The 27630-nt window shown below is 54.5% G+C and overlaps 16 protein-coding genes across 16 annotated transcripts; 7 read left to right on the plus strand and 9 right to left on the minus strand.

The window, feature by feature from the left end:
* Positions 1–282: 282 nt before the first annotated feature.
* On the plus strand, positions 283–1513 carry LTR77_000282 (uncharacterized protein; the record flags this gene model as incomplete). The annotated part of the gene is made up of 4 exons (XM_064797549.1): positions 283–353; positions 408–644; positions 695–847; positions 934–1513. The coding sequence occupies 4 exons, from the start codon at positions 283–285 to the stop codon at positions 1511–1513; spliced, it is 1041 nt and encodes a 346-aa protein (XP_064663783.1).
* A 535-nt stretch (positions 1514–2048) lies between these two features.
* On the plus strand, positions 2049–2890 carry LTR77_000283 (uncharacterized protein; the record flags this gene model as incomplete). Its single annotated transcript, XM_064797550.1, has 4 exons — positions 2049–2400; positions 2454–2561; positions 2626–2649; positions 2703–2890. 4 exons carry the CDS (start codon positions 2049–2051, stop codon positions 2888–2890), a joined length of 672 nt encoding a protein of 223 aa, XP_064663784.1.
* Positions 2891–3187: 297 nt separating this feature from the next.
* Positions 3188–5169, minus strand: LTR77_000284 (uncharacterized protein; the record flags this gene model as incomplete). Its single annotated transcript, XM_064797551.1, has 8 exons — positions 3188–3412; positions 3471–3692; positions 3749–3878; positions 3925–4036; positions 4093–4239; positions 4294–4689; positions 4737–4920; positions 4975–5169. 8 exons carry the CDS (start codon positions 5167–5169, stop codon positions 3188–3190), a joined length of 1611 nt encoding a protein of 536 aa, XP_064663785.1.
* A 558-nt stretch (positions 5170–5727) lies between these two features.
* On the plus strand, positions 5728–6706 carry LTR77_000285 (uncharacterized protein; the record flags this gene model as incomplete). Its single annotated transcript, XM_064797552.1, has 3 exons — positions 5728–6296; positions 6350–6455; positions 6509–6706. 3 exons carry the CDS (start codon positions 5728–5730, stop codon positions 6704–6706), a joined length of 873 nt encoding a protein of 290 aa, XP_064663786.1.
* A 42-nt stretch (positions 6707–6748) lies between these two features.
* LTR77_000286 (uncharacterized protein) lies at positions 6749–7548 on the minus strand (the record flags this gene model as incomplete). The annotated part of the gene is made up of 2 exons (XM_064797553.1): positions 6749–7224; positions 7281–7548. The coding sequence occupies 2 exons, from the start codon at positions 7546–7548 to the stop codon at positions 6749–6751; spliced, it is 744 nt and encodes a 247-aa protein (XP_064663787.1).
* Positions 7549–8206: 658 nt separating this feature from the next.
* LTR77_000287 (uncharacterized protein) lies at positions 8207–10067 on the plus strand (the record flags this gene model as incomplete). The annotated part of the gene is made up of 2 exons (XM_064797554.1): positions 8207–8228; positions 8350–10067. The coding sequence occupies 2 exons, from the start codon at positions 8207–8209 to the stop codon at positions 10065–10067; spliced, it is 1740 nt and encodes a 579-aa protein (XP_064663788.1).
* A 118-nt stretch (positions 10068–10185) lies between these two features.
* LTR77_000288 (uncharacterized protein) lies at positions 10186–11232 on the minus strand (the record flags this gene model as incomplete). The annotated part of the gene is made up of 1 exon (XM_064797555.1): positions 10186–11232. The coding sequence occupies one exon, from the start codon at positions 11230–11232 to the stop codon at positions 10186–10188; it is 1047 nt and encodes a 348-aa protein (XP_064663789.1).
* A 496-nt stretch (positions 11233–11728) lies between these two features.
* On the plus strand, positions 11729–12172 carry LTR77_000289 (uncharacterized protein; the record flags this gene model as incomplete). The annotated part of the gene is made up of 1 exon (XM_064797556.1): positions 11729–12172. One exon carries the CDS (start codon positions 11729–11731, stop codon positions 12170–12172), a length of 444 nt encoding a protein of 147 aa, XP_064663790.1.
* Positions 12173–12238: 66 nt separating this feature from the next.
* LTR77_000290 (uncharacterized protein) lies at positions 12239–12949 on the plus strand (the record flags this gene model as incomplete). The annotated part of the gene is made up of 1 exon (XM_064797557.1): positions 12239–12949. The coding sequence occupies one exon, from the start codon at positions 12239–12241 to the stop codon at positions 12947–12949; it is 711 nt and encodes a 236-aa protein (XP_064663791.1).
* Positions 12950–13161: 212 nt separating this feature from the next.
* LTR77_000291 (uncharacterized protein) lies at positions 13162–14568 on the plus strand (the record flags this gene model as incomplete). The annotated part of the gene is made up of 2 exons (XM_064797558.1): positions 13162–13950; positions 14032–14568. 2 exons carry the CDS (start codon positions 13162–13164, stop codon positions 14566–14568), a joined length of 1326 nt encoding a protein of 441 aa, XP_064663792.1.
* A 1904-nt stretch (positions 14569–16472) lies between these two features.
* Positions 16473–18527, minus strand: MRS6 (Rab proteins geranylgeranyltransferase component A; the record flags this gene model as incomplete). The annotated part of the gene is made up of 3 exons (XM_064797559.1): positions 16473–16801; positions 16981–18071; positions 18385–18527. The coding sequence occupies 3 exons, from the start codon at positions 18525–18527 to the stop codon at positions 16473–16475; spliced, it is 1563 nt and encodes a 520-aa protein (XP_064663793.1).
* Positions 18528–18873: 346 nt separating this feature from the next.
* Positions 18874–19428, minus strand: LTR77_000293 (uncharacterized protein; the record flags this gene model as incomplete). Its single annotated transcript, XM_064797560.1, has 2 exons — positions 18874–19240; positions 19334–19428. The coding sequence occupies 2 exons, from the start codon at positions 19426–19428 to the stop codon at positions 18874–18876; spliced, it is 462 nt and encodes a 153-aa protein (XP_064663794.1).
* A 176-nt stretch (positions 19429–19604) lies between these two features.
* On the minus strand, positions 19605–20613 carry LTR77_000294 (uncharacterized protein; the record flags this gene model as incomplete). Its single annotated transcript, XM_064797561.1, has 2 exons — positions 19605–20359; positions 20430–20613. 2 exons carry the CDS (start codon positions 20611–20613, stop codon positions 19605–19607), a joined length of 939 nt encoding a protein of 312 aa, XP_064663795.1.
* Positions 20614–21058: 445 nt separating this feature from the next.
* On the minus strand, positions 21059–22770 carry LTR77_000295 (uncharacterized protein; the record flags this gene model as incomplete). Its single annotated transcript, XM_064797562.1, has 2 exons — positions 21059–22158; positions 22215–22770. The coding sequence occupies 2 exons, from the start codon at positions 22768–22770 to the stop codon at positions 21059–21061; spliced, it is 1656 nt and encodes a 551-aa protein (XP_064663796.1).
* Positions 22771–23350: 580 nt separating this feature from the next.
* inda1 (Amino acid permease) lies at positions 23351–25236 on the minus strand (the record flags this gene model as incomplete). Its single annotated transcript, XM_064797563.1, has 4 exons — positions 23351–23590; positions 23645–24275; positions 24343–24854; positions 24904–25236. The coding sequence occupies 4 exons, from the start codon at positions 25234–25236 to the stop codon at positions 23351–23353; spliced, it is 1716 nt and encodes a 571-aa protein (XP_064663797.1).
* Positions 25237–26779: 1543 nt separating this feature from the next.
* Positions 26780–27547, minus strand: LTR77_000297 (uncharacterized protein; the record flags this gene model as incomplete). Its single annotated transcript, XM_064797564.1, has 2 exons — positions 26780–27046; positions 27101–27547. 2 exons carry the CDS (start codon positions 27545–27547, stop codon positions 26780–26782), a joined length of 714 nt encoding a protein of 237 aa, XP_064663798.1.
* Positions 27548–27630: the final 83 nt, after the last annotated feature.

Here is a 27630-nt window from a genome sequence, read left to right on the forward strand (position 1 = left end):
GTCGATGTCGTCCATGTCTCAAAGGAGTTTAGCGCACGGAGCTTCGGCTCCGATCCGGACCTTGTCTCACCCTCACGCCGACATGTGCGCTAAGCCGGCTGGAAACCAATAGGCATGATGAGCCTGAGACGAAGCCCGGCCATCCCAGTGTTTATACAACAACACCCCACCTCCGCGACTGACGCGCCGGGACGCATATCACACTCTATACGCACTTCACTTGAGCTTCATTATGGTCGCGTGATATCAAAGACTCGGGTCGACGCATTCAATTGATCAAACATGACTTCCTGGCTCAATAAACAAAAGAAGCAGGCGTTGCTCGAGCTGTCCGCCGACGCTGGTCTCAAGCAGTACGCCAATGCGCCTAGCAACCTGTAGTCTGGCACGCAACTAACGCATAACAGCGATGACGGCCTTCTGAAAGACGAGATCGTCGAGCGACTCGACAACTACCTTCAGCGCAATGCGACGCGTCTTTCGCGCAACGCAACGTTCGAACCGTACTACAGCAGCATGCGCCGAACACCCTTCAAACCGCGTAGCAGCAGTAGCGCGCCCGGCGTGACTAGTGGTGACGACGGCGAGGTTAAGAGTGTCGTCAAAGCACGGGGGAGGAGAACAACGAAGGTGAAGGACGAAGGGTATGCGACTCGCGTCCATTGAACGATTGCGGCTCTAACGCGCGCGACAGTGAGGACGACTATGCAAGCGCATCGCCTTCTCAAGCAATCGTGCCATCTTCTTCAACATTGGCGACGCGAACTCCTGGTCGACCTCGACGTCCAGAACTGCCAGCATCGCCGGCTGACGTCGCGGACGAAGTTGAATATGCCACTCGCAGAATGTAAGCGCGCAACGTGTTGCCCACGCGATCCTATTGATCTTGACTCTATATGTGACTCATTTGATACTGACTTTTGCCCTCGACAGGTCCGCAAACATCGATGACTTGTACACCGGCTCTGGCATTCCTGAGTTTGTTGAGTCGGTCCGCGAGATGTGCAGTTCCGTGATCGGCGTCCAGGTGTCCTGCTTGCTTCTGGAAGGCATCTGCCTCTCGAGGAATCTTCTTCCACTCACACAAGTGGGCCCCGCCTTCACGAAGTCATACGAGCTGTTCGGCCTGAGCATCCCGGAGACGAGATTGATGCTTCCAAATCTGTTCCAACTGGTTGAATCCGACTTCTGGATGCCGACGCTCCTGTGGTCAGCGACCTCCATCTTCATCCCGCTATTCTTCGCCTACTTCTACAATTTGAGTGTACGGGACATCAAACGCGGTGGCACCAAAGTTTCCGTTGCCCGCTATCGCGCGGATCCACTGACCTTCAATGTCGTCAAAGCACTACTTGCATTCGTTGTATACAACAACGATCATGTCTTCAGCTTCATTCACCCGAAGCACGTCTGCATGGTCAACGCGTCGATGTTGGGGGGCTACCGCGCAATGCTGGTCGGTGGCTACGTCGGCATTCTCGCAACAATGTATGAGGCAGCGCAACGAAAGTAATGGTCACGGGAGGCGTATTGCTATGCTGTGGGAAACACGTCTTAATGCTTTGGGATGATGGATACGATTTGTTGACGAAGGCGTTGGGTGAAGAGTATCTGTTTGGGTTGGGACGGCACCGATAGGAGGTTTGGAGACCACGGTTTGGGACAGTGATACCAACTTCAATGGATTGGAGAGACTGTTTTCGCTACTTGTATTTTGGATGCGCTGGCATAACTGAACTTGAACATCATCGCTTTTTCTACAAGGGGCGCGCTGTGCCATCAGGTCTTCCTTCCTGGTCACTTTGGCTCTATGAAGAATGTGCAGCTGCTCATCTCGTGTCAGTCAGGAGCGCTGCACGATGCATCTTACCTCAAGGTCAGGCTCTTCTCTTCTTTCCTTTCCTTTCCATCAAATCCTCAGCATACACCTACCAATTCCTATTGTGCATCTGACATCCTTCACGAACCACATCGAAATCCATCTTCCAGCCAGCAATACCACACTCGAAACCCACACCCTCACCGACACGTACACGCTCATCCCACCAATGGCTCCCAGCCGTGACCAGCAGCTGGAACACCAGCAAGACAAGATCGACCACAAACAGGAGAAGCTCGAGCGTCTCGAAGACCGTGCCGAGCGTTCAGGTGACCGTGCTACACAAGAGCGGATCGATCGTCAGCAAGAGAAGCTTGAGCGAAAGGATGATCGTGTGCAGCAAGAGCGTCTGGAGCGGAAGGAAGATCGGAGGAATGACCGCCGTGACGAGCGCCAGCAAGATCGCCTGGATGACCGCCGGGATGACCACGACGACTACCGCCGTGACAACTTGGAGTCTGCCTCCAGCCCTATCTTCCATCCGGGCAAGCCGACCAAGATCTTGATTTCACCAGGCCAAGGTATGAGCCTTCTCTCCCAGGCGACGGTGACGCTGCTGACTTCGTCTTCCCAGGTGCCGGCTGGATCACCTACGCCCCGAAGAACGCCAGTGACGACTATCTCGTCTGGATGTTGACCTACGAGCCGCTGATCAGAGCATTGGAGAGGCGCGAACGCAAGGGTATGTTCCTTTCCATCACCGACGGTCGCTTGAACACAGCCCGCTGACGTTGATTCTGCAACAGACCGCCTTGAAGAGATACTCAAAGGTATGCCGACATCGCAAGGCCACGGCCGAGCAGCCCAACTGACCTTGGTCTAGACTTCCACCGCGAGGCCCGCCAGAAGTTCAACGTCGAGCGCATCATGTGCGCACGTGTCGGCGACCTGGCTGTCCAGGAAGTCGTTGGTCCTTTCGAGGTTCGCGAGAAGAATGGCGCGGAGTGGATCGTGGATGCCCGCAATGCTCGCAGTCGCAGGATCGTGCCAATGGGAGCCGTGGTGTATTGATTGGACGATGCTGGCCGCTGACGGAGAGGTGTGTTGGGTCTGAGTGAGCGTTGGAGGCGTTTTGCGGACCGCTGACCTATGATGTTTATACTTGAGCACGATGGATTGGGAAATCTTCCACCTACTCACCACGACTGTCCTTTTCTTCGCTATTCTGCTTCTTGCTCCTTGACCGCAAGCTATAGCATTTGGGCTCCGATCGGGCTGTGAACCTTCGTGTTTCTTTCTTTTCATCTTGTTTCAGGTGGCGGGACAAGAAGACAGTGGACTCCAGGCAAGACCGCTTTCTTAGGCAGACTACAGCTTCGCACTGTCACTCACAAACACAAACAGATTCCTCCCATCATCAGCAGTCTTCACCTTCCCGTCCCTTCCAATAGGCTCGACCTTCTGGCTGCAAAGCTGCTGGAGGGTCGCATCATCTGCATGGTTCCCCAGGAACCTGTGCCCGTTCGACTTCAGCCTGCCCACGATGAAGCCACGAAGCGGGCTGCCATCTCGATTGAACTCGACAGTGTAAGTCTATGCAACATCTGGTCAGTGCGGAGCTCTATCACCCCGAACCTGCTCGAACACTCACCTCGATGATAGCATCACCTTCAGCCTTCTCGTCCACCTGCGGCGTCTGAACGTCCTTGACCGCCGCCGGAAGTGGGTTGGCGCTCGGATATGGCAGGCCGTCTCGCCGAGGACTGCTCGAGAGACAGATGGCCGCCTGGTAGGTCACCACACCTCCGTTGGCGAGCACGAGTCCGTTCTTGCCTTTGCCTTCTCGAAGTTGCCGGACCATTTCTGTGATTGCCTACCGAGAAGTAAGGTCGTTGTCCCCCTGGACGGTTGGTCATACTGCTAACTTACGTGCATCGAGTAATTGTTACCGGCACCGCCAAACGAAGTCAGACCACCGAGCAGTGTTATCGGCTTAGCTCCTTTCACGCTTGGGATGCCAAGATGTTCGCATGCGAGCTTTGGGACGATTGGAAAGCACCTGCAAATGTCAGTAAATGGCTTCTCAGAAGGGTCAAGCGACTCACGAGTAGAAGTCGAACAAGTCAACATCCTCCTTGTCCAAGCCGGACGCCTCAAGTCCAGCATCGATCGATCGGGAAATGGCAGGACTCCACCAGTACTCTGAACGTTCCCAGACTGCGGAAGAGGCTCATTAGCTTTTGTCTCGGACGTCGAAGTTAAGGCTGACTCACAGTCATCGCTATCTCTTGTGCCTGCACCTCCCAAAGGGTAGATCCAGCGGTTGGACGGGATACCGAGCTCTCTCGCGTTCTCAGCGGAAGTGAGTATGCATGCTCCAGCTAGATTGATGGTGTTGAAGGCGTTCATGAGGAGTGGGTCTATCCAGATCAGCACGTTGAGCTAAGGCCCCTTGGTCAAGCTTTGATACTCACACGGCAGACAGATCATTCGATTCTTCTTCGACACTGTGCCAATGCTCTCCTCAGTCTCCGCCGGCGACCAATAGCTCCAAGCATACTGGTTCTGCTCGGCAACGCTGGCGAACTCCGCATACATCTGAGCAGACTCTCTGTGGTTGTCCGCGATTGACTGACGCCGGCGGGCTCGAAAGCTGTTCTCATAAAGCGGGTAGACCTGGATTGGGTTTCCTATGCCGTGCCGTGCACCCAAGCCTGGTAGGTCAGAATCTGAAGTAGGAGGGGTCCATTTTCCTGGTAACCCACTTGGTAAGAGTTCTCGTGTCGAGGGTGAGAAGACTGAATTGACGTCCTCTGATAACTTGGTCCAACCGGGCGGTGGCAGTTGCTTTGCGGCGGCGCAGGCCGTTACTGGAGAATGTCAGAAAGGAACCCTTTCGACAGCCTCAGGACCTTACATGATGCTAATGCCTCGCCGCCACTCAGTACTGCTACCTTCGTCTCTCCTAACGCTATTCGACGGGCAGCTTCATCGAACAGCTTGCCAGGCTGGTTTCCGCCATGCTCGCTATAGTGTCGTCTGGTGGGCTTGATCTCGAGTCGTTTCGCTACCAGGCTACACAGATCTGGATATGGCCAGGTCTTCACAAACCATCAGCTCCGACTTGTAAAAAAATGTATCCTCTGAATGCATACCCAAGTCTTGACAATGTCTAGACTGTCGATCTGAGCTTGCAACTTGGACGCCTCCGGGCCTGACAAGCCTGTGTCATCAACTGCAGCTCGGATCGCTCGCAATATGAGCTCGAGTGGCTCTATGGCATCCTCAACCTTCTTAGAGCGGTTGACGAAGTCGCCAACTCCGACGACTACTGGTGTATGACCGGTCATGCTGCGGGTCGAGTCCTGGTAATGTGTGGCCACCTTTCTTGGTGGCTATCTAGACTATTCTTCCTCGCATAGAATGTCCCGCCGCAAGGGCTTTTGAAAGGAAGTATGGACCAGCTTACACTGTCACTTTCATGAAGAGGTGTTGGAGGAGGTGGTTGATGCGGAGATGCCTGCCTCGGTTTGAGACGTGAGCTTTCTGTGCATAGATCTCGATAACAACTTCTTTGCCATCACAGCTCTACCCATCTCATCGGACTACTTGTTGATGCTTGGTCCACGAGGCGAGCAAGACCTACTGATGGTGCCAACAGGTGTTGTTGAGTCCCAGTAGGTTGGTATCTTCGACCGCAGCGAAGTCCGACCTCACGATGGCGTCCCAGCCAAGTCACCGCATGCCTCCACTTGCCGACGCCGGATGAATAGCTCCAGAGAGATAAAAGTTATTCCGGCAGCAGCAAAGTCAACGACAACGATTGACACTCAACGTGCAAGAAGACCTCGCAGCCTACCTCGACCGCGAAACCCTAGGACACTCAAGAAACAGTGGCATCACCAACCATGGCGGACCTCAAGGACCTCCGGACAGACTCACTCTTCAATGTCAAAGGCTGGATATGCATTGTCACGGGCGGAGGCACAGGATTGGGCCTCATGACCGCCAACGCGCTCGCAGCGAACGGAGCCAAAGTCTACATCACCGGCCGGCGAGTTGAAAAGATCAAGAGCGCTGAGATGCAGGACTCCACATCCGGCGGCTCCATCACCGCAATATCCATGGACGTAACGGACAAGAAATCCATCCAAGACTTCGTCAAGACCATGTCGGAAAAGGAGAAGCACGTCAACTTGCTCGTCAACAACGCCGGAGCCACTTCAGTGAACTACGGCGAGAAGTGGACGCCGCAGGGGAACCCGAAGGAGGTCAGCGAGCGGATGCTTTCGTATCAGGATTTCGATGACTGGACGTCAATTTACAAGGTCAATGTTGCGAGCATTTACTTTACCTCGATTGCGTTCTTGCCGTTGTTGTGTGCGGCGAGGGACAATGGGTATCCGGAGGCTGGGAATATTATCAATGTCAGCTCAATATCTGGTATTACCAAGGAGAGCCAGAATGGACAATTCAGGTAAGTATCTCGACAAGCGGTTATGACAAGGTGGAAGCTGAGAGGTTGAACAGCTACAACGCCTCGAAAGCGGCAACGATCTCGTTGACGGAGCAGTTGGCCGTCGAACTAAAGAACCCTGGTTTGGAAGTCAGAGTCAATACGATTGCACCGGGCTATGTAAGTCGAGCTCTGCTTATTCACCATTCACGCTGCTGACCAGTGTGCACCAGTTCCCATCCGAAATGACGCCCATTGGCAAACACTCGAGCGAGCAGAAGCAGTACTTCCGGGAAAACTGGGGTATTCCCTTCGGTCGCTCAGGAGACCCGAAAGACTATGCTCAAGCCGTCTTCAGTCTGGCGGTGAATCAGTATTGCTCAGGATCGACGTTGATTGTGGACGGTGGCTATCTTCTAGCGCGACCTTGATAGCAGGCGAGCCGAAACAGCCTTCAGCGCTTTCGATCAATTCTACCACGGCTGCTTCTGTTCCTCATCGACCATAGCCGCGTGAACGTCCTTCTTGTCTCCGATAGCGCCTCTGATCAGAGCTTTGGCGCCCTCCCTCGGATCCTTGAATCCAGAGTAGGCGTTGAGGTTCGTAGCGCAGTATCCCGGATCCGTAGCAGTGACCACGAAGCCCTCGCCTTCCAATTGCCTGGCATAGCTGACCATCACCATGTTCATGGCAGATTTGGAGGAGCGGTAGATGCCGTACATGGCGCCGTTGTAGTTGCCGTCTGACTCCGCTGCCCACTTGATCGAGGCCAGCCCGCTGGAAGTGAAGGAGATGCGTTTGCCACCGGCGACTGTGGATTTGCGGAGCAAAGGCAGGAATGCTTCGACCGTCACGCTGGCGCCAAAGATGTTCGTGTCGTAAATTTTCTGGTATTGCTCTCGGACGGATCCTTCGGTGTAGGCGATGCCGGCGTTCAGCATCAGAATGTCTGTTGAGATGTCAGTGCATGGTTCGCTGTTGGAAGGTGATGGGGCTGATACTTACCGAGACGTCCGTACTTTTGCTCAACCGTCTTCGCCGCCTTCTCGATAGATTGATCAGAAGACATGTCGATCTGGATGGGCTCGACGTTGTCCGGGTTGGCCTTGACCTCCGTATTCTCCTTGAGGGTCTTGATGGCTTGCTCTGCCTTGCTGAGGTCACGGCTTCCCATCAAGATATGATGCTTGCCAGTGGCGGACATCTGCTGGATGGCATAGAATCCCAAGCCCTGGTTGCCTCCAGTGACTAGGACGAGTGTTTTGTCCGACATGTTGGTTGGATTGGGCTTTGAGGTCTTGAAGAGATCACTGAGGTTGCTGAGTTTAGTTGTGACGAGTGGGTTGGAATGATGGATGTGCGATGAACAACTGTTCTCTATGTCTTCTTATGTACTTTCTGGTGCGGTCAATGATGTCGATTGACTTCATCCTGCCGTCGGATATAATAGCCAAATTGTCCGGCCGCCTGGAACTTCGAGGGTCTGATAACTCCGCCATTGTACGGAGTAACGATTCACGAGTTCGAAGCATCGATTGGCTCAGCGATGGGGAATCCAACTGACCGCGAGACCGCCAATTGCTTGGGTTCTCCACAGTGAAGGTAGGTTAGAGGGGATATGAAAGTACAGGTAAGCAGAAGGACGATTATGAAATAATAAGGCAGGCTGCTGACATCTGCACGTGCGACCAGAGGCTCGGCCGAGCCAGAGCAAGGCTGACTGTGGCTGATGCGGCGAACAACCCCACTCCACGAACCGGCTGTCAACGACGCACTGCACTCGCCTCGCTGCAGCCTTGCTTGCTCTCACTGAGCCTCCCATGCTCTCTCCCATGCCTCCAACTTCCTAGTATCGTCTACGCTCGCACGAGCACTCTGGCTGGCGTTAATGGGCTTTGGACTGCGCTGCTGAGCACTCGATACCCGACAATATGCCTGCTCCGGTGGTCAAAGGTACGTCATGACTTTTATACCACCGCTCGAGGGTTTGCTCGTGCATATGGTTGTTCTAAGCGGCTGAGTTGGTGATGAACGGTCATCGTACATGGCATGCTGACGAAACGCTCGTATACAGGCATCCTTATCTCAATCTCCATAATCACCGCGCTCGGTGTTGCCGTCCTCGAGAACCCGCAGGTGCAGGCATGGCTCGAACAGCAGCGGCAGAAGATCGCGGAACTCCTACGTTCGATCGGGCACGAACTTGACCCGCAGAGTAGACGGGCGGCAGAAGCATTTGCTTATGAAGGGCGAACGCCAACAACGGATGCTGGGCTCCAGCGTGAACTCAGTGGGAGTAAGGAAGCGGCGGCGGTAGCGACAGGCAGAAATGTCTCGTCACCAAGCACTATTCGCAGGATAGCCATCAAAGGACCCGCGGATCCTGATGAAGCGGAAGAGCGTAGACGGAAAGGAAGGGAGTACCTTGCGAGGAGGAATCAGCAAATGTACGAGATGAACCAGAGGAAGCAGGCAACGACACCCGAACAGTCGCCGCCGAGTCCGACTTCGTTTGATTCTATGGTGGATAACGAGGGCAAGCTCAGGCTGTCCGAGTCTGAGAAAGAGCTGCCATCGCCACCCACCTTCGACCCAGTATCAGATGCTGTCAAAGCAGAGATGCGGCAAGTTGAGCGAAGTCTGGAACAGCCTCTTCTGGAAGGTGAAGCAAGCTCATCAACCGCTGGCGCCAGTAGATGGTCATTCGGTTCGCTGCTTGCCAATCCGTTTGGCGATGAACATGCACTGGACCGATCGGAAACTCCAAAGCCTCCCGTACCTCCGAAGGTAGCGTTGGAGACTCCAGAGGACCCGCCCACCAGTACCCTTCCTGGAAGCTTCACTCCACGTCAAGCTTCGCCGCGGCCAGAGCAGAGGGGCGAAGAGCTATCCTATGAGGAGCAACTCGCCATCGCCCTGTCTCTGTCTGAGGAGGAAGCTTTTCGTCCAGCAAGCCAGAGCAAAGGAAACCAGGATGACCCGGAACTGCGTGCGGCAATCGAAGCCAGCCTCAAGGAAATGAGGGAGCGCCAAACTACTGCGGCGGAACCGCGCGCAGTTGCAGATGTCGAGAACTCGCAACCGCTTGTAGATCTGACGCCACCGAGCCCAACTGTTCGGCCTCAGCAGCCGGTACCGCGAGGTCGGTGGGAGACCATCTTCGACCATCAATACTCCCCCAGCCACGAACCTCTATCCCTAGCATCGCAGGCTCCCCAGCAGGACGAGGAAGATGAGCTTTACCGCGTCACCCCGGAGCTGACGCACGCTCGTCTCGCCACGCTCAACAGCCAGCAAATCACGCCACCGCACCCAACGTCCTCATCTATGCCCTACGACCCTGTCAGAGAAGCCGCAAGCCAAGCAACGAACGAACAGCAAGCCCCACTCGAAGCTAGCTTCTACTCCGCGGCATCCTCAGCACCCTCTCCTGCGTCCACACGCACGGTGGACTACGAGCCTACTCCACAGCTCGTCGACATTAGCGAAGAAACACCGGAAGGTGCACGCACACCCACCTCACACTCCACCTTCGCCTTCCAGACTGATACCGAGTCCGACTCTGATACATTTGCATCTCTATCAGCACCAGCTTCTCGAGCGCAGTCCCGGCCACGGAGCGAGATGTCCGAGGTAGAAGTCATCGACGTTGCCGAAGATAGCGACGTAGATATGCTCTCCGAGGAAGGCGACGGCGTCGCGACGCCGGACAGCTGGACGGAGGTCGGTTCGAGGGATGGTGACAGTGAGATGGATGATGAAGATGAGCCGCGGTGGGTGGCAAATCATTAAGATCATGCTTTTGTTTTTGTACAGATACCTCTTGTCGGGCGGTAGGGAAGGCAGCATTGGATGGTGTTTTGTGGCGTGCTTCCGGGCGGACGGAAATACATAGGTTTCGCAGGAGCTTTCATGATGTACGCTTTCGATATTCTTCCAGGCGATCGTGCACGCTTTCTCCGTTCCATAGCTCGTCCGTGCATGTAGCGGTCGAGATGATTGTTTCTAGCTCTGGTACACCGACCTGTTCGATGCAGAAGCTTGCGGCTACGCTGCCCCATTCTGCAGCTTCGACTACATCGCCTGTTCGTACGAGGCCGACAGCAAAGCCGCCTAAGAAGCCATTCCCACCGCCTGTTGGGTCTATCACTCTGCTGCTGTCCTGGTGGTAGGCCGGCAGCCACTTCTGCTGTTCGAGGTCGGTCACGAAGCAGCCTTCTTTACCTCCGCGGACGACGACTGAGCCGTGGTTGTTCGGACCGATGCCATTGGCCAGAAGATTGCTGGCATGCTGTTCGACGACTTGCTTGTCGACACCGGATGAATGCTTGAAGCCGAATAGTGCTGCGAGCTCCACGTGGTTCGGACTGACCACGTCCACGTATGGCAAAGCGTCGTACGTATTCTGCAGCTCGGCGGGCACGCAAAGATCAGGCACAGGCTCCCAGATGATCATCGGTCTCACCAAATATTCCCCAAATGTTCCACGTCGACGATCCAGGATACGACGAACCATATCCACGCATCGCGTCGGCGAACAGATCAAATGAAAACTCTTCGCCTTCAGCAGTTCAGCCGTAAGATCATCAGCAGTCAACCGCTTCTTCTCCGTCAGATACTTGAAAGCTCGGTGATCGTTCTCCCCGTACCCATTCCATCCTCGCGTCGTCAGAGCATCCCGTGGCCGGAGCAGTACGCCGGTCTGCCAGGACTTTATAAGATCGCGGAGGTCTGCCGGAAAATCTGTTCCAGCGTCGACGATCCAGCCTGTCGAGTATGAACTGGGTGGTGGGGAGAACAGTCGTGCTCCAATGGCGGAGTAGGTTCCTGCGCCGCCTATGATGTCTTTTTGCGCGGGTTGGTTTGGGACGTCGGGGGGCGGATAGATGTCGTCGATGATGAACATGCCTAGGGTGCAGAAATCTATTTCATGGCCCGATCCATCGAGAGACGTCATTGTAGATGCGATCATAACCACAGGCCAAAGGTTAGCATTCCACTTTCGTCTCGAAGGCAGGTGTGAACATGTGAAGTCAATCTCTTTCTTTGGAGTCTGGAACGACTTGAGGTCCGTGCGAGGCGCGAGATTGTCAACGCGATGGCCTTGCTCCTACCCTACTACAACCTCTAACATCCTTTTTCTCATGCGCCATGGGCCGGACTAACCTTTCGAGACGCAGTCGCGCAGTGTCTGCTTGGTTGGCAGGCACAAGGATCACCAGTAGCGCGCACTCGATGGACAATGGAGGTAGGAGGTAGTCACATATCATTCTCTCATCGATCTTCTTCGCGCACACAGACGTGGTGCTACAGCAGTTCCTATTTCTCGTTTACCTCATCAACAACACCCTTTCTCCTAGCTTCTACCGCATCGTAGGTAAAAACATCCTACGAGCGGATGGTGTGCTACAGCTAGTAAGCCAGCATCCGAAGATAGTTCAGCGGCCGCCAGTATGGAGCAGCAAACTTCGACTCCTACTACCTCACCACCGCCTCCATATGTCCGGGCGCCATCAGTCGGTCCAACGACGGAGCCATCCGTGCTGAACCCGAAGGACACCGCAGATCAGCCCGCAGGCAACTTAAGCATACAACCACCCCCATTACTTGACCCGAGCATCGACCGCAAGGGCCAAGAAGAAGTGGCTCCCTTGCCCACTCAACGCACATGGAACCCGAAGAGACTGGTCGGGTTGCTTGTTCCGTTTCCGCAGCCGAACTTTCCCCTTGCCTCTGGAAAGCCAATTCCGACTAAATATTTCCTATATGTGCCTCCACCGCCGCCCCTGGAGGTGCCAAAGGAAGGCGAGAAGGAGAGTCGCGGGCACAAAGCCCAGCGGAAATGGGAGGCCAAGATCCGAAAAGCTAAAACCAGCGAGCCCGAGATGATGTCCTAGGAAGACATCAAGGGCGGGACCGTCAAGCGTGTCGATTGGAGGATGAACCGGGCGAAGACATTCCACATGGTGTTTCTGCACCGCGCCGGAGGCAACCAGGAAACGGACAAAAACGTTGTGCTCGCTGGAGACGGCCATTCTGAAGCCGAGCAGACGAATGAGGCTCTGACACTGGAGGAGTTGACACTTGTCCACCCTCCCTCAGTTCTTGCATCTGTCGACGAGCTCATAGATGAATTTGTCAGGTCCATGCTCGAAACCAAGACGGCGGCCAAAGTCAAGGCGGGCATCGCAACTGGCCTTTTCCTTGTGATCGCAACCATGGATGTATTGGTCATCCATGGTTTTGTGTTGTTGATGGGCAGTGCTGTACTGGCATATTCCAGCATCAAAGGAGCCAAGGACATCAGAACATTGACCAAACGCGTGACCGGCCCAAGTGAGACTGACAAGCCAGACAAGGGGGGGCTGCAGTTGAGCTTCAGTGCTTCGCCTCGGCTGGCAGTGTTTGAGAAGTACCTCGCGGCGGAATGCTTCGAACGATCACCTTACATGTTTCCAGACGTTGGTGACGCACCTGAAGAGTCAGAGGTCCTGGAGGCTATGGGATGGTCTCCTTCTTCACAAGGCGACACGGAGGCGCGCTTGGAGGATCGGCGGTGGGAGAATTTCCGGGCAATGGAAGACCTCTACACAGAGGTGTGGAAGGCTACGAGGGCTTGGACGAGATGGGTGAATTTGTGCAAGAGACATCCGAAGTTGGCAGTGAGGAAGTAATTGGTGGTGCATCATCCCCGTACAGCAATACCTAGACAGATTCTATATGATGACGCTCAATTCCTCAAGTGGTTGGTGATATATGCCCGACTCACTTCATGACTGCTGAGCTACGGTTGTGACTCGATGCACAGCCCGAGGTGGGGCTCACGCGATGGTACTTTGACTACCTTACTACTACTTCTCGTCTACTGTTCCGAGCAACATCAATCATGCCGGAGTCGAGTACAGAACCAACGGTATTAATCGTAGGCGCCGGTATCTTCGGCACCTCGACAGCATACCACCTGGCCAAAAGCTACAACGACCCAAGCCGAATCACAGTTATCGACAGAACGCCATCGCCACCAGAACCAGCAGCGAGCCACGATATCAACAAGATCATCCGAGCAGACTACTCCAGCCCTTTCTACTGCGAACTCGCATACGAAGCATTGCATGCCTGGGCAAACTGGCCTGAGTTGAAATCCTATTACCACCAGACTGGATGGATCAACTTTGGCGAGGAGGGCAGCGACCTACCAGAAAGGATACGCAAAGTCTTCAAGGACCGCGGCCACGACCCGACCAAGGATGTACCGTTGGAGGAAATTGACAAGCACTGGAAAGGAGTGCTGAAAGGGACGGATTTGAAAGGGTTTCGAGATGCCTACTGGAACCCTGAAGCTGGATGGTGCGATGCTTCTGCTGCCACCGCGAGTATGATGAAAGCGGCACAGAATCACGGTGTCAGTTATGCGGTCGGGTGCGTTGACGAAGTGTGTCTTGGGGATGGCAGGGTGGCTGGTGTCCGGACCACGAGCGGCGAGGAGTATTCAGCTGACCGAATTGTGCTCGCTACTGGCGCCTGGACGTCCGAGATGCTTTCTCCTGTTGAAGATAAGCTGGGTGTAGCGGATGATGATCGGGTCGAACGTCAGGCTCAGGCGGCTGGTGTTGCGGTTGCGCATTACAAGATGTCTGCGGACGAGATGGATCAGCTCTCTGATATGCCAGTGGTGGTACGCTAGTATTGATCAGACCTTGATCGTCTCTTCATACCTCGTCCGAGATACTTGCTGATGACATATTGCTGTTTCTAGGTATATGGAGAGGAAGGTGAAGTAATTCCGCCTCCAGCCAGCAATCAATTGCTGAAGTACACAAATTCCAACACCTTCTTCAACACAATCGTGACAGAGTCTGGTCACAAGATCTCTGTCCCACCAAAGCAAGACCAGCACATCGTATCCGACCGTCTGAAGCGTGAGACCAGGGCAGCCATGTCCTCGCGAGTGATGCCAACCTTCACAGAAGGCAAGCAGGAAGACTACTGGCGACTATGCTGGGATGCCTTTACGCCCACACAGGACTGGCTGCTTACCAAGCACCCTCACTCGAAGCTGAGCAACCTGTATCTGGCCATTGGGGGAAGCTTCCACTCATACAAGTTCTTGCCGATCGCCGGGAAGTACATGGTCAACGTGTTGAATGGTCAGGGAAACGGAGATGAGAAAGACGACGCCTGGCAGTGGAAGAAGGAGAATGTTGGCCGTAGAGGCGCGCATGAGAAGACGAAGCCGAAGAGAGAACTGAGAGATCTTGATGATGGCGATGCTGCGGGTCCTGCTAAGCTCTGAGAACAGGATTAGACAGTAACAGCATTAACGAAAACGATGTTGCATTTAGCCACTAAGTATCATACACCGACACCATTCTCCAATACCTAGCCGGTCAGCTTACTTCAGTATTTCGGCGGTCCCTCATAATGGCCTTGCTGAGGTGGGTGTTGCGAGATATCATGCTGAGGATATTGCTGCGGCTGTTGATACACCATACCGCCCTGTGGCTGGTGGTAGCCTTCGTGATTGACTTCAGGTTCCTGATTTGCCTTGACACGGTCCTTGAGCTCGGTATCCATCTGCGCCAGAGTGCAGGGATAGCAAAAATATGAGGCAAGGCAGTCAAGACACCTGGCATATCCCTGCTCAGCCGGTTGAACTCTCTGTCCCGATCAAGGTCTACTCACCCATTGCCCTCCACTCCAAATTTTCTGCGAGTGTCAATCCGCGTCAGAAGCGCAGGAACCCACTGCAGATGGATGCAACCAGCACCGCACATGAGCCAACAAGGTCCATTGCAGTTCGATGGCTCGACATCGTTCGGATACGCCTTGAGCCGTTGGTAGACTCGGCCATAAAGACAGCAAGAGCAGAACCACGCTCCCAGCTTCGAACCGTCAGCATCAGGTAAAGGCAAAGCAAGCCAATACGTACACAAACACCGCAGCTACCACCGCATACGCCTCCACACAGTCCGTTTCGCCACTCTCCTCTGTTCATGTTGTGCAGTTTGGGGAATGCTGGCGGAGGCAATGTTAGACTTGGGATAACAGAGAGGTCCTCATATCGATGTCGCTCCATGATTGATATTCCGATGTTGTGTGACTTACGATGATTCTGAATGCGATCAAAATGGCCGTTCTATGTCTTCGAGAGTGAAGCACCTTCCAGTGGTAGCGACAGAATAGTTAAGCACGACTTTCAGTCTTTCAGTCCTTCCATCGCTACGTCGACAAGTGCAAAGAAGACTCTGGCAGGTGCAGAGGCTTACTTTTATATCATTGAAGGCGAGCAGAATGGATCTCCTGAAGCATGCGTGCTTTGGCGTTGTGCTGGCAGAGAGCTGAGTTGGGCGGCCCATTGAGCCTTGCCGGGGGCTAACTTACAGTAATAAAGTTAGGGCCAAGGCTCGGATTGGGTGGCCTCAGCATAGCTGTGTTGATCCAAGACAACTCCGGGTAATGATATTTACCGCAGGTGGTTTTTCCCATTTACCGCACCTTGGCATTTTGAGCCAATCAGCTTCGGAGCGTGCCCTTGCTCCCTCTCGGTCGCGGTCGCTACGTCCGCCTGCGGCTGGCTATACCATTCATTGCTTCCTTTTTGCCCGAGTATATGCCTCGCGTGCTCGAGTATCGCGTATAGGATCCTCCCTACGCTACGCTCCGGATACGGACGTAATGCTCACTTCCCTTCATTCGGTCGGCTGGCTTGCCGGGCGCAGTTTTGAGGAAGCAGGGTTTTCGCGGTATAAATCTGCTGTAAATGGGAATCTTGGCCTGCTGTCAATATCATCACCCCACAACTCCGCGGACGCTTTTTACGAGCGGATCTTTGCTCATACTGAAAAGACTTTCGCCGTTCGACCGACAGCCGAGCAGAAGCACATGCACCAGCATTGTTTCGCCGTACAAAATGGTCTTGGCAGCCTGATCAAAGTATCCTGGTTGCCTTACCGTTACAAGTCAGCGGTCCTGAAAGCTTAGTGAAGGCTTACTACGCTGCGGCATGAAAGGCTGCGTAGAAAAATAATCGGATCGGAACATTGCGGAGTATATCAGGCGCCCCGTACGCCGTTCAGTTGGAAGGCGACGTGGTGCCGCGAGCGAAGTACAGGCCGTTGATGAGCGCGACTGCGGTGTCGCGCATGGTGCGGTTGTAGGAGCATGTAATATGAATAGTGGCTTGAGCCGTAGAAAGAATCATTCTTCGTCTTCCATTTCTGATCTACTCGTGAACTTCATGAACATGTTCTCGTCCTCGTTGGTAATGCTCTGCCAGGCTTGCTGCACGCCATTCAAGACGGAGTCTGCGAGAACAAGGTCGCCAGCCATTGCCGGTAGACTGATGAAACTGCCATCCATGAGAACCGCACCGTCAGTCGCGGCCGGAATCCGCTGCTGATATTGTAGTCTCCAAAGCACTTCTGGCGTTGGTTCTTGGTCGAAGTTTGATAGCATATTCGCAATGGCTTGATCGATTTGAGCATACCCAACATCTGATGATAATGCAACGGAAGCGTATGCGACACCTTTGATACGGTTAGTGTGTGTTCTCGGCCCAGTAGTCCTTAGGAATGGTGAAGATCGGGGTCGCATTATCAGGTTGTCAGAGATTATTTTCAACAGCGCAATTCAGGCAATGTAGATAAGTATTCAAGGTTTGTTCATCATGCGAAGGTGGAGAGCAAAAGAGGAGGCAGAGACTTACATTGATTCATCGGACACTCTCCTGCCTCAGAAGTATGGACCAGTATGTGGACTGGCGGACCATCATTGTTGGAGGACGGTACCACAACCACGGCTCCTGCAGGTGTGACGCCGCCCTCAGACGTCGAAGGAAAGAGGGCGCTCAGTGGCGATGAGATGACAGAGATGCTCCTCGAGACTGTAGCAGAGCTTCCTGAAGAGGCGTCAGGAGCAGGAGATATCGTCTGCATTGTCTCTGCGGAGCCACATAGCCAAGTCGTTGACACTTGCTCGGCATCGCTGAGCTTTAGAGTGATGCGATTGTCTTCTTCACTCTTGGTCGCCTCCTTGATGGCTTTGTTGAGCACGTATACGCCGCCACCAACGGCACCAGCTCGACATGCGACTTGTGCGATCTCAGCGAGACCGCCCCATTTGGGCAGAACGGCACCAAAGCCAGGACCGAAAATACCAATGCTCCTGAGGTGCTGGGCTATCCTGGGTAGAGCATATCCAGTAGAGGTTGTGGAGCTTGGTGCAGTGGACATAGTCAAGGCAAGGATAGGTCCGTGCGATGCAGCTGGGAGGGCAAACTTCTGCTCCAGGAAGGCAGGAAAAGGCGTGTCCTTGCTATCGTGCCATGTCTCCGTCTGCTCCTCGAAGTTCGCAACGAATCGGAGAAACTTCATCAAGCCTCTCTTGGCTTTTAGTGACAATGCTGTATCTTGAAAAACATCTTCTCTCGAGCTTGGTACTCTGATCAGGCCTGATTGAGCATTGCTCGCGGAGTCCAGCACAAACCACGAGCCGACTGCCTGAAAGTCCAGCTGGTTGTGGCATTGCGAGGACACCAACGCCGGCACCGTGTTGGACTTCGCGTAGATCAGATGCGGCGCAAGAGCCAAAGAGTATGCCCGCGAAGACAGCAGCTTTTTCTCGCCGCTTGGAGGTGGTTTGGTGATCGAAGCGTGACTGAACACCGCGGTGTCCGTAGCTTCAGCGCATCGCGAGGCCCAGCTTTCTGCTTCAGCGAGACTCAATGCAGCCTCAGCGCCGCCATAGTACTCATTCGGGTCGAGGTGGAGGATGCGCTTCCCGGAGCGCGAGAGAGAGCTTCATGGTGGGCTTATGTTAGTTAGCCAAAGTTAGCAGCCATGGGTGTCTGCGGTCACCTACAGAGCAAGCAAAGAGGATGCAAACCCAGTGTCTGCTATCACCACGTCCCATTCGGTGCCATCAAGTGTCTCCATGACCTTCGAGCATGATGTTGTGAAGGTTGTGCTTGAAAGATTGTAGACTGCTTTTGGGAGATGGACGGAACGGAGGTAAAATCATCCGACCTCACGTTCTTCTTCGCCTATTCGATATTGCTCTCCCTTCTCTTCACACATCGCGCTCTCTCGCGCTGGCGACGACGTTCACTGACCCAGCGATGAGGGCGGACTTCTTCATTGCAAGTCTGTTCGCGCGAGAGAACGAATCCACGTCCTGTATCTCCTGCTTTTGACCCTTGGACTGATCAAGCGGGTCGTTTGCGACGTGACAATCCTTCAGGAAATCACCCACCATAGCTGACTTTTGGATATCAAGTGTCGGCAGTAATGCAGAACTCCTGGAATGCTTGGACTGCTGGGACGCCGGTCGGAAGATTTAGATACCGGAGAGGAAGAAGCCATCTGACCGACTGGGTCATCGGGGATCGCGACATGGTTGGCACAATCATTCAACCCAGTTTCCCTTGATTTCGCTTCTTCGACTCGATTTCTGGATGCTATCGAAGAATTGGTGGCTGCTTCTGCAGTAACAGCCGCCCTTACAATCATAAACACCGCCTTATCCACCCTTTCAGTGCCGCAACCGCGCCGGCCGCTTTCACGACCACATTCCAAAGCTAGATTCGAGCACACCTTCCATGCTAACCCATTGCATGCCCATTCAACGGCCCACCTCCTGGTCTCTCAACGTAGTCTGGAACCTTCGCCTGCCCCTCCACAAGCTTCTTCTTCTCCTTCTCCATGTTCCATTGCTTAGATACCGTGGTGCAGATATGATCTTTCATCTGCTCGTTGGTCTTGCTTTGCATACTGGTCAAATCCACCTCAACAGCATCCAGCTCGTCGTTCAGTCTCACCAGTTGGTCACTCAGCCTGTGGCACTCTTCGCTCAATCGGTCCTTTTCGGCACGGAGTGCGGGTACGAGCTCTGCGACAGCGGTCTGATACTGGCCACGCGCAATTCGGACACCGTTCTGCAGGTCGGCGTTCGTCAAGTTGGTGTTCAACCTAAATGTCCGTCAGTACGCCAAACGTAATGAGTGTATTTCCATGGAGCAATTGAACTGAAGGAAGATAAGGCGTTCGCACCCTGCTACTTACCGGATGGCTGCAATCATCTCTTCTTCCGAGTTGTAGTTGCTTCGAGGCTTCTTGATCGCTTCTTCGAGCACCTGAGCGCTGGTTTGAGGCTGCATGTTTGGGAGATGGCGATGAGAAAGTACAGCGGTGGCGGCGGCAGCTCCATATATGCACACACCGAAGTTTGCTGAAAAGTTTGTGTCGCGACATCATGTTTCTTCTTCAACGAGGGCAGCGTAGGCAGACATGGCAAAGTTTGAGACAGACAAGGGTGTTCTATTTCTTGAAAGCTCTACTTGCCTCTGCCACGACGCTTCTGGCCACGTGCCGGACGCCCGCGAGCACCTTTCGTGCTGCGCGTGCTGCGAGGCGCAGGTGTGCTTTGCTTGCTCTGCCCACTCTCCTCTTCGTCCTCGTCCTCGTCCGGCTCATCCTCTTGTTCGTCGTCTTGCTCCTCATCACCCGCGACGCTTTCAGCATGCCTCGTAGATCTCCTTGTACCAGAAGCAGCAGAGGCGGCAGCGGCAGCTGCTCTGCCCTTCGCTCCTGCTGTACCAGCCCTTGGTCTTCCAGTCCTTGACGCAGGTGTGGCAGCTTCGCTTGGCTCGATGCTGAAGCTAGGCGTAAACCGTACAGGAGGCTCACTCGCCTTGTTCAACTCAGGCAGCACCATTGGGCTGGAGCCCTTCCTCTGCTTGCCGCCCTCCAGTCTGCGCTCCCATTTCTCTTGCCCAAACTCAGCATCCGGAAGCTCAAAGTCGTCGTTGTCAATCTTGTTCGCCGCGTCACTATATGCATCCGCATCATTGTCCGCACTACTGCTCATCTCCTCGTCGCTGTCTGTGCGTTTGATGCGGAACGCAGCTGGAATCTCCACCTTATCCAATTGTCGCGCGTCTTCGCGCTCGTCCAGAGCTTCAAGGTTGTAGAGTGTTTCGAGCTTCCGCCATATGCCAGCCGGCTTTGTGTGCTCACTCTTCGGGTGTATGTAGCCGCCATCTAGCAGGAACTGGTGTAGGGACAGAAGGTGGAAGTGCTTGTGAATACCTAGCTTGCCATCAGCCTGCTCGCCTCATCAGCACCGCTTACATGCTATGTCAGGGTCAGAGAAGCATACCAGTTGGCTTCCAGCGCATCAGACCTTTGAAGAGGCCGATCTCTTCTTCGTCGGTCCATGGGTCGTTGATTAGTTGCTCTGCCGCCTTGTTGGGCGAGCTCTCTGCTGGTGTGGGTGTTTTGGGCTGTGATGTTGGTGTCGGCGATGCCGCATGGGACACCTTTGCTTTCTTTCGTGGTGGCATCTTGCTGTGAGATGTAAGGTAGTTGATGCATTCAAACGCGTTGTGAGCGCGAAGCTCATAAGGTTTGCATAAAATCTAATTTGGCCTAGCGTGACTTGCTGTGAGTTCAACTTTGCTCTGCTCTCGCGGCTGAAGCACTTCTCCCAACACGACGATCTGAACACCCGCAACGGTCGAAGGCTTGTACAGTACTTGTTCTCACAGGTCTCAAGACTCGAGAAGCCTCCTGCGATGGAGCCTGAGCTCAACATTCGCTCCCTGGCTAGAGATCGAGGCCAGAAGCTTTGTTGCTGGGCCGCGAGCATTTTGAGGAGCCCTCGCTCGTTCGAGCAGACTCACTTCAAGGTTTTCCTTTCAATGAACTCATACTGCAACATCGAACCTACGCGGTAAACCCGTCCTCCCGATAGAGCAGCTCTGCACCAGTCTGTTGGCATTCACCGACCTACATACCTCCATCCACGCCGAAGTCCAGCTCCTTCTGTGTCTTCCTCACGGTCTGATATTGATCCAACCAACTCCCACCCTTCGCCGGCCTCGCCTCTCGGATCTCATCATCCTGTTCGATACGCTGGTGCTGGAAGTCGCCGTACACCTCCTCATCATCAGAGTGCTCCGCCATATCTTCAATGACGAAGGAGTTCCCCTGCGCCGGGCCATAACCGTAAGGAAACCATTTCCTCGCAGCGGCCTTCAATGCCACCTTCTTATCCTGGATTGCCCCTGGCTCTGATCTGTACCACTCATCCCAAGCATCTTCTGTGCTGTCCACTTTCTTCTTCTTCGAGCGTTTTTGGAAGTACACTGTCGGATCACTGGCCAGCTTCTCGAACTCAGCTTTGGCGTGTTCAGCGCCGTAGTCCAGATGGAGAACATAGCACGGAATAATCTGCGAGCTCTCGAAGACGATGTACTGTAGCCCATCTCCGGAAACGTGCGAATGAGCATGTGGACTCAGTACGCCCTTCACCCTCCTCGCTTCTGCCGAGTCGACCGTCATAGCTCGGCCCATCAACGTCGCACAAACAACGAGTCGCATGCCAGGAATCTCGCTTGGTTTGGACAGCCGGACGTTGCCGGTCTGGTAGTCCAGGTAATGGGATGCGAACGCTGCATCTGGGCTCGAATAGATGCCGGTCCCGTACGTTGCGCCGCATCGTACGCTTATCGTCATGCCGCTGTTCCCAACCTGTGAGCCTGGAACGATGAAGCCGTACCGGACGATGGACTCAATAACCGCCCTTGGAGCACCATGAAAGGTGACTTTTGGCATCGACAGCTGTCGCGCTAGCCCCTCCCTGGTGTCCTCAACTGAATTTGGCCGGATGACTGTCGTTGGGACACTCTGCCGCAGCGAACCACGAGACATGCGACTGAGCTGGTCGTAGATTTGTTCCTTGCGTTTGAGAAAGGACGAGACGAGGTTGTCGCGGAAGACTGGTTCCACGTGAATGATGCGAAAGTCGGTGCTGATCATGTTGCAGATGCGCTCGATGGGCTTGCCCAGAAGGAAGGCTGCAGTGTCATCCAGGCTGCTGAAGTTCACTAGCCAGGGTGTCAGTTCTGGTATCTAGAAATCACGACTCCGATCAACGACTCACCGCCATAAGGATTCGCCAGCACAGAGTCGTAGCCTCGAATCGAGCGGGCGTCGAAACCACGACGATCGCTGCCGTCTCTGTGCAACTTCTGTTCGAACTCGCGAGCGTTCTTGGTTGCTGCAGCTCGCCGTCCATCATAGGCGGCCAGCTTCTGGTTCCACAACTCCTCCCAAGCTACTGCCTCCTCCGTCATCCGAAGCAGTGCACAGGCGAGATCAAGCGTGGTGCAACTGTTCTCATCCGCCTCCCAAGGCATGTTCCGAAGCTCACACCTCAAACCGTCAAGATACTTGCGCGGCATCACCTCGCTCTCTGCTTTGGCGACAAGGTGGCCAGCTTCCTGATGGCGGATGTGTAGGATCACATGCCGAAGTTCGAACGTCCAGCCGGTCTCGTCGCAATCCCATGTCTGTGCAGATGTGTTCAGGTGTTGGGTGAGGAGCTCATTGAATGCCTCTGCTTCTTCGGCTCTCCGGTCCACAAAGTCGCGCGGGCGGCTGAGCCATGGTGGGTGGAATTCTTCTCTGGTGTCTGTGTTGTGGAGATCGTCGTCCATACGACGATTAAGCAAAGTCGGTTGAATTCAAGTTGCAACGACGCTTACTTGCCTAGAAATCCTGATGCTGTTTCTTCTGTGAGCTTGGCTGAGGTGCTTGGGATAGTGCATTAGCCGGAGCATAGACGTTGTAGCAGATATCTTCTTCCTTAACTCATTGTGATTCAAGATGACTTTGAAGTCGTCTGCCGCGTTCGCATTCGTTTTGAGTCACTGCCACCCAATCCTTCGTCAAGGATGCTGGCCAGTGTCGCCTTGCGCCTTGCGGTCCGACGAATGAGTCAGTCTGTCATCGTATATACGTCTGGCTAGATTGCCTGAAGTTTTGCATTGTGCCTGAAATTACCGGGTGGCTGTGTTCTGGTGGAATGTGTGGAATGGCAGTAACGCACGTGATTGAGCACGCGAGGTGAAGTTGCAGTGCATGCGCAGCAGCAAGATTCGATGTTGGAAACGTCCATTCGAATGCGAAGTAGTATACTCGAGAGGCATCTGGTCTAGCTACGTATAGGAGAAGCATCGGTCAACGCGCCGAGCCAGCAGCAACAGTCCAGTCTCCCCAGCGGATCTGCCCTCCTTCTTAGAACAAGTAATCGAGCACTCTCTTCCACATAGGCCACCCAGCCTTCCTCGCCTTGAGCTTCTCGTACTCTTCAAAGTTGAGCACACGTCGGCCGGAGTCGACATCGATCTCGCTGAGTTTGCGCCAGCCTTCGCGTTTCCATGCGTAGCCGATGGCGTAGAAGAGCAGCACGACGAAAAGCGCAAGGTAGGACTTGAAGAAGGCCTCTGCCTCCATAGGCTTGACGGCGGTGTAGAACTGCGAAAGTGTCGTCAGCGTGCGTCCGTCAAGAATGTTCGGGCAATTGCTTACCTGGGCGGCGAGCACGAGGAAAATGATTAACAAACCAAGCCACGAGCCCCATACACCGAACGGGGACTTCCACGTAAGTTCGTCCAGGCTGTGACCGTGGTACTTCCACGCCGCGCGGAAGCGGATGTGCGCAAGGCAGATGGATCCCCAGGTGAAGAGCGCCGCGAGACCGGACAACGCCAGCAGCCAGTCAAAGACGACCGCTCCCGAGCTGGCCAGACCAATATATGCGATTGGTCCGAAAGCAAGGATGAGCGAGACACTGACGAGAGGGCGACCAGCGCGGTCGATGTATCCGAAGATCTTTGGTGCGTAGCCCTGCTCGGCCAGAGCGGTGAGTGTCCGCGAGCCACCATAGACCCCGGACATGCCGATGGAGAGGACGGAGCAGAGGATGACGACGTTGACAAAAGATCCAAAGGCCGGGATGCCAGCTTTCTCGGCCACAATGACGAAGGGGCTGGCCGTCACGTCAATGTAGCCGGCGCCAAGGAGGCGGTCGTCGGTGTAAGGTACGAGGAGCCCGACAAAAAGCAAAGCCAAAATGTAGAACAGCGTGATACGCCAGAAGACCTGCTTGATGGCGCTGGGAAGTGATGCCTGAGGAGTTTCAGACTCTGCGGCTGCTAGACTGTAAGAGAAGCAGAAGCGTCAGCAAATCTCTCAGGATGTTATGGTTTTGCGAAGGGGAGTCTTACCCAACAAGCTCGGTTCCAGAGAAGGAGAAAGCAGCCGTCACGAAGACAGCGCAGATGCCGTAGAATCCTTGAGCCAGGGCGCCAGGGTCGTACCAAAGTCTCGCACCCCAGTATTCGCTGTAATCACCATTGGATGGGCCTCCACCGCAGACAAAGATCACTCCCATTATCAGGAAGATGACAATGGTAATGAGCTTGAGGGCAGAAACCCAGAATTCTTCTTCGGCGTATCCCAGCACGCCGAAGATGTTAATAAAGACGATGGCGAGGAAAAAGATCGTGATCCAAACCCCAACAGAAACGTCGACCTGCCAATACCCCACGGTGAAGCCGGCAACGGTGAGTTCCAAAGGCACGACGATGGCCCATTGGAAGACGTAGTTGTAACCCATGGCGAAGCCCCATGAAGGATCGATGAACCGGACAGAGTAGGTGTAGAAGCCGCCGGAGACTGGATATTGGATCGCGAGCTCGCCGAGTGCATAGACCACCATAAAGATCATCACACCGACCTGCAATAGTCAGCGTACTGTAGAGAGACTAACGATCCACCGTACTTACGATTCCGAAGTCGAGAAGAAGCGCGCCAGGCCCGCCAGTCGAGAGTGCACTGCCTGAGCCCACGAAGAGACCAGCGCCAATGGAACCTCCAATGGCAATCATGTTCAGATGGCGCGTCTTGAGGGTCTTGTTCAGCTGATTGTGCTTGTCGGCCAGCGTTCTGCGCTCGAAAGACTCTTTCGTTAGACCCATACGGGTCATGAGGTCAGGGCGTTCTGCATTCTTGACGGTGATAACGTCGCCTTCGCCAGCAACGACATTGTTGAAGCCCTTTTCAGGCCCAGACACCGAATGGCTGTCTTTGGCCTCGTAGGGCCCGACGGATTCAGACATGTGAGGAAGAATGGGGTGTGCCACGGGATTGGGACGATGTGCGGGCGCGCAAATGGCGATCGCGGGCAGCCATCATGTATTTGTACCCCAGCCTGGGGACACGGTTGATATCTCGCCTCGACCCACCCTCGTTTGCTCTCCTCCCCTCACGCGACGAACCTACACCTTGGGTCGACCGCGGCGGAAGTGGGACTGGGCACGTGTGGCCAAGGTGACAAGGTCTTCAATTTGGTTCTCCTTACGAAAGCCCAAGCCTTGGCCGTGGCTCGCAATTGGATGGAGGTGATTGACTTCTGGGAGATAGGCCCTTGGAAGGCAAACACCTTCCATTTCGCGGATGGCAGACGATACAGCCAAGTGAGGTCATTGTAACTCCAGACTTGCTTGTCGCTGGGGGAGGGTCGAGCTTCTACTGTCGACGCCTCCCAAGACTGCCAAGGTTGAACTTTTGAGTGGCTTGGAGGCGCACCCGTGGGACTCTTGATCGGTCTCGATGTTGTGGAGTGTGGGAGCCGTTCGTTGAGGTCCATTGACCGGCGAATGTGAGAAGAGATACTTATCTTGCCAAGTGGAAATGGAGGGGTCTGTCCATTGCTGAGCGCTGATATCAACTGAGAAGGGAGGTTGGCAACACGGAGTTGCGCGATGGACAACGCGTAGCTCGTCCTCGCTCCTCGGAAGAGGCGACGAGTAGATGTCACGGTCATGGCCGGAGGCAAAGCTTCAAGGTCGAAGCAGGGCAATCTGAACAAGCATGGAAGTCACCCCTCGGTAGATGGCCTGGGCCTGCGTGGAAGTCAAGGCCGAATGACGGGCACAAGCTTCGTTGCTCCTGCAGCTGGCCCTTCTCGAGCCCTTCCATATGGATTGGATAGTAGTGAGCGGGAGGGAAGGGCGTTGATGACAGGAAACGATGACAGGTTGATACTGCAAATGCGCCCGGTGCGCGGTGTGTGGATGGCGGTCTTGGTTGGATCGTGCTATCCCCTCCATCACTCGCATCGCCAAGACAGCGGTTCGCCCCGTCCTGCGGATCTTCCGGCTTCTCTCCCACATGTCATCACTCTACATGTACTACACTCCGCGACACTGTACCTTTTCCGGCGACTCCGTTGTCCAGCCTGGCCATACCCACGCCTGCCTCGTTGTTGCTGCTCGGGGAGATGGGTGGAGAGGTGGAGGAATACAGCCTGAAGACACAATGCAAACAAGTGTTACAAGGTCAGGAGTTGGAAAGCGTACAGCTTTCAACGACAGAGACTGAGAAGAGGCAACGAGTAGAACACTTGGTATAAGTACTGCGATTGTACCTCTTGCTGCATGATCACTGCTTCTCATCGCCCATCGCAGTACCATCGTCTCACAATGAAAGACTTCGACTCATACTTAACCACCATCCGCCCCGCAGCTGATGAGATGGCAGAAGTAGCCCTTTCTGGACTAAATTAAAACACGCGCCTCATAACTGCTCCAGGCATATCTGTCAATGCCGCTGCGGGTGTTCTCCATTGGCCTACTCTTCTCGCTCTCGTCCGCCTGTCCTTCACGCCAGACTTGTCTTGAAGCGAACAAGCCCCTCGTTGTCATGAGTCTGCTGGTTGACGACCGGATGAGTCCAACCATTCACTTGAACGATCCAGTTGATATGGCTCGTGTCAAGGTCTAGACCCTCGTTGGCAGCCGCAAACTCGAAATACTGGGTCAGGAGAAGACGGTCGGCTCCAGTCGGCCAGTTCGCGCGAGACACCTGGTCGTATACCTCCTTCAAGCTAGTGTGGCCAAAGACTTCTTCGTGAGGCTTCCGTAATACCTAATTACTGGAAGTCATGTCGAAGTCAAAGCCAGCACTATGCTGCGAACGCACCTTCTCGCCGTTGAAGTGAGCCGTCCAGCCGTGGTACATCTTCGCACCCGTGCGTAGCTGGTGCTGGATCCTCGACCTACTGGTGTCGAACTTCGCCTTGTCGTCCAGGAGGCCTTGGGGACAAAGCTGGGCTCTAGCCAGGTCGAGCGAGCCCCATCCACCATGAACCGCCCGCATGGCTACCCGCGGCAGCGTGACCCAGTTCGGGAAGAACGTGTTGATCTCAATCATGCCGATTGCGATACCAGCAGGCGGCTGGACCTTGTGAGAAGGCCTTTCGCGGGACTGTTCACCGTAGGTGTTGCCATTCTTGTCCTGAGTAGCTCGATCAATACCTCTTGGCGGCATACGTGTTGCAAGAGGTGGTCGGTTGAATCGGACAGCCGGAGGCACGTTCGCGAGACCATGGTCAAAAGGCCAGCCTTGCTGCATTTGAGAAACACTCATGGCCGCATGTGCAGGGCCTTATGGGAAGGAAACAGCGTGTTGCTGCTGAGCAGTGTTCTGAATCTCGGATGCAGGGAGTGGTT

Source organism: Saxophila tyrrhenica (genome assembly GCF_035928015.1).
Source record: "Saxophila tyrrhenica strain CCFEE 5935 chromosome Unknown scaffold_1, whole genome shotgun sequence".
Lineage (NCBI taxonomy): Eukaryota > Fungi > Ascomycota > Dothideomycetes > Mycosphaerellales > Extremaceae > Saxophila > Saxophila tyrrhenica.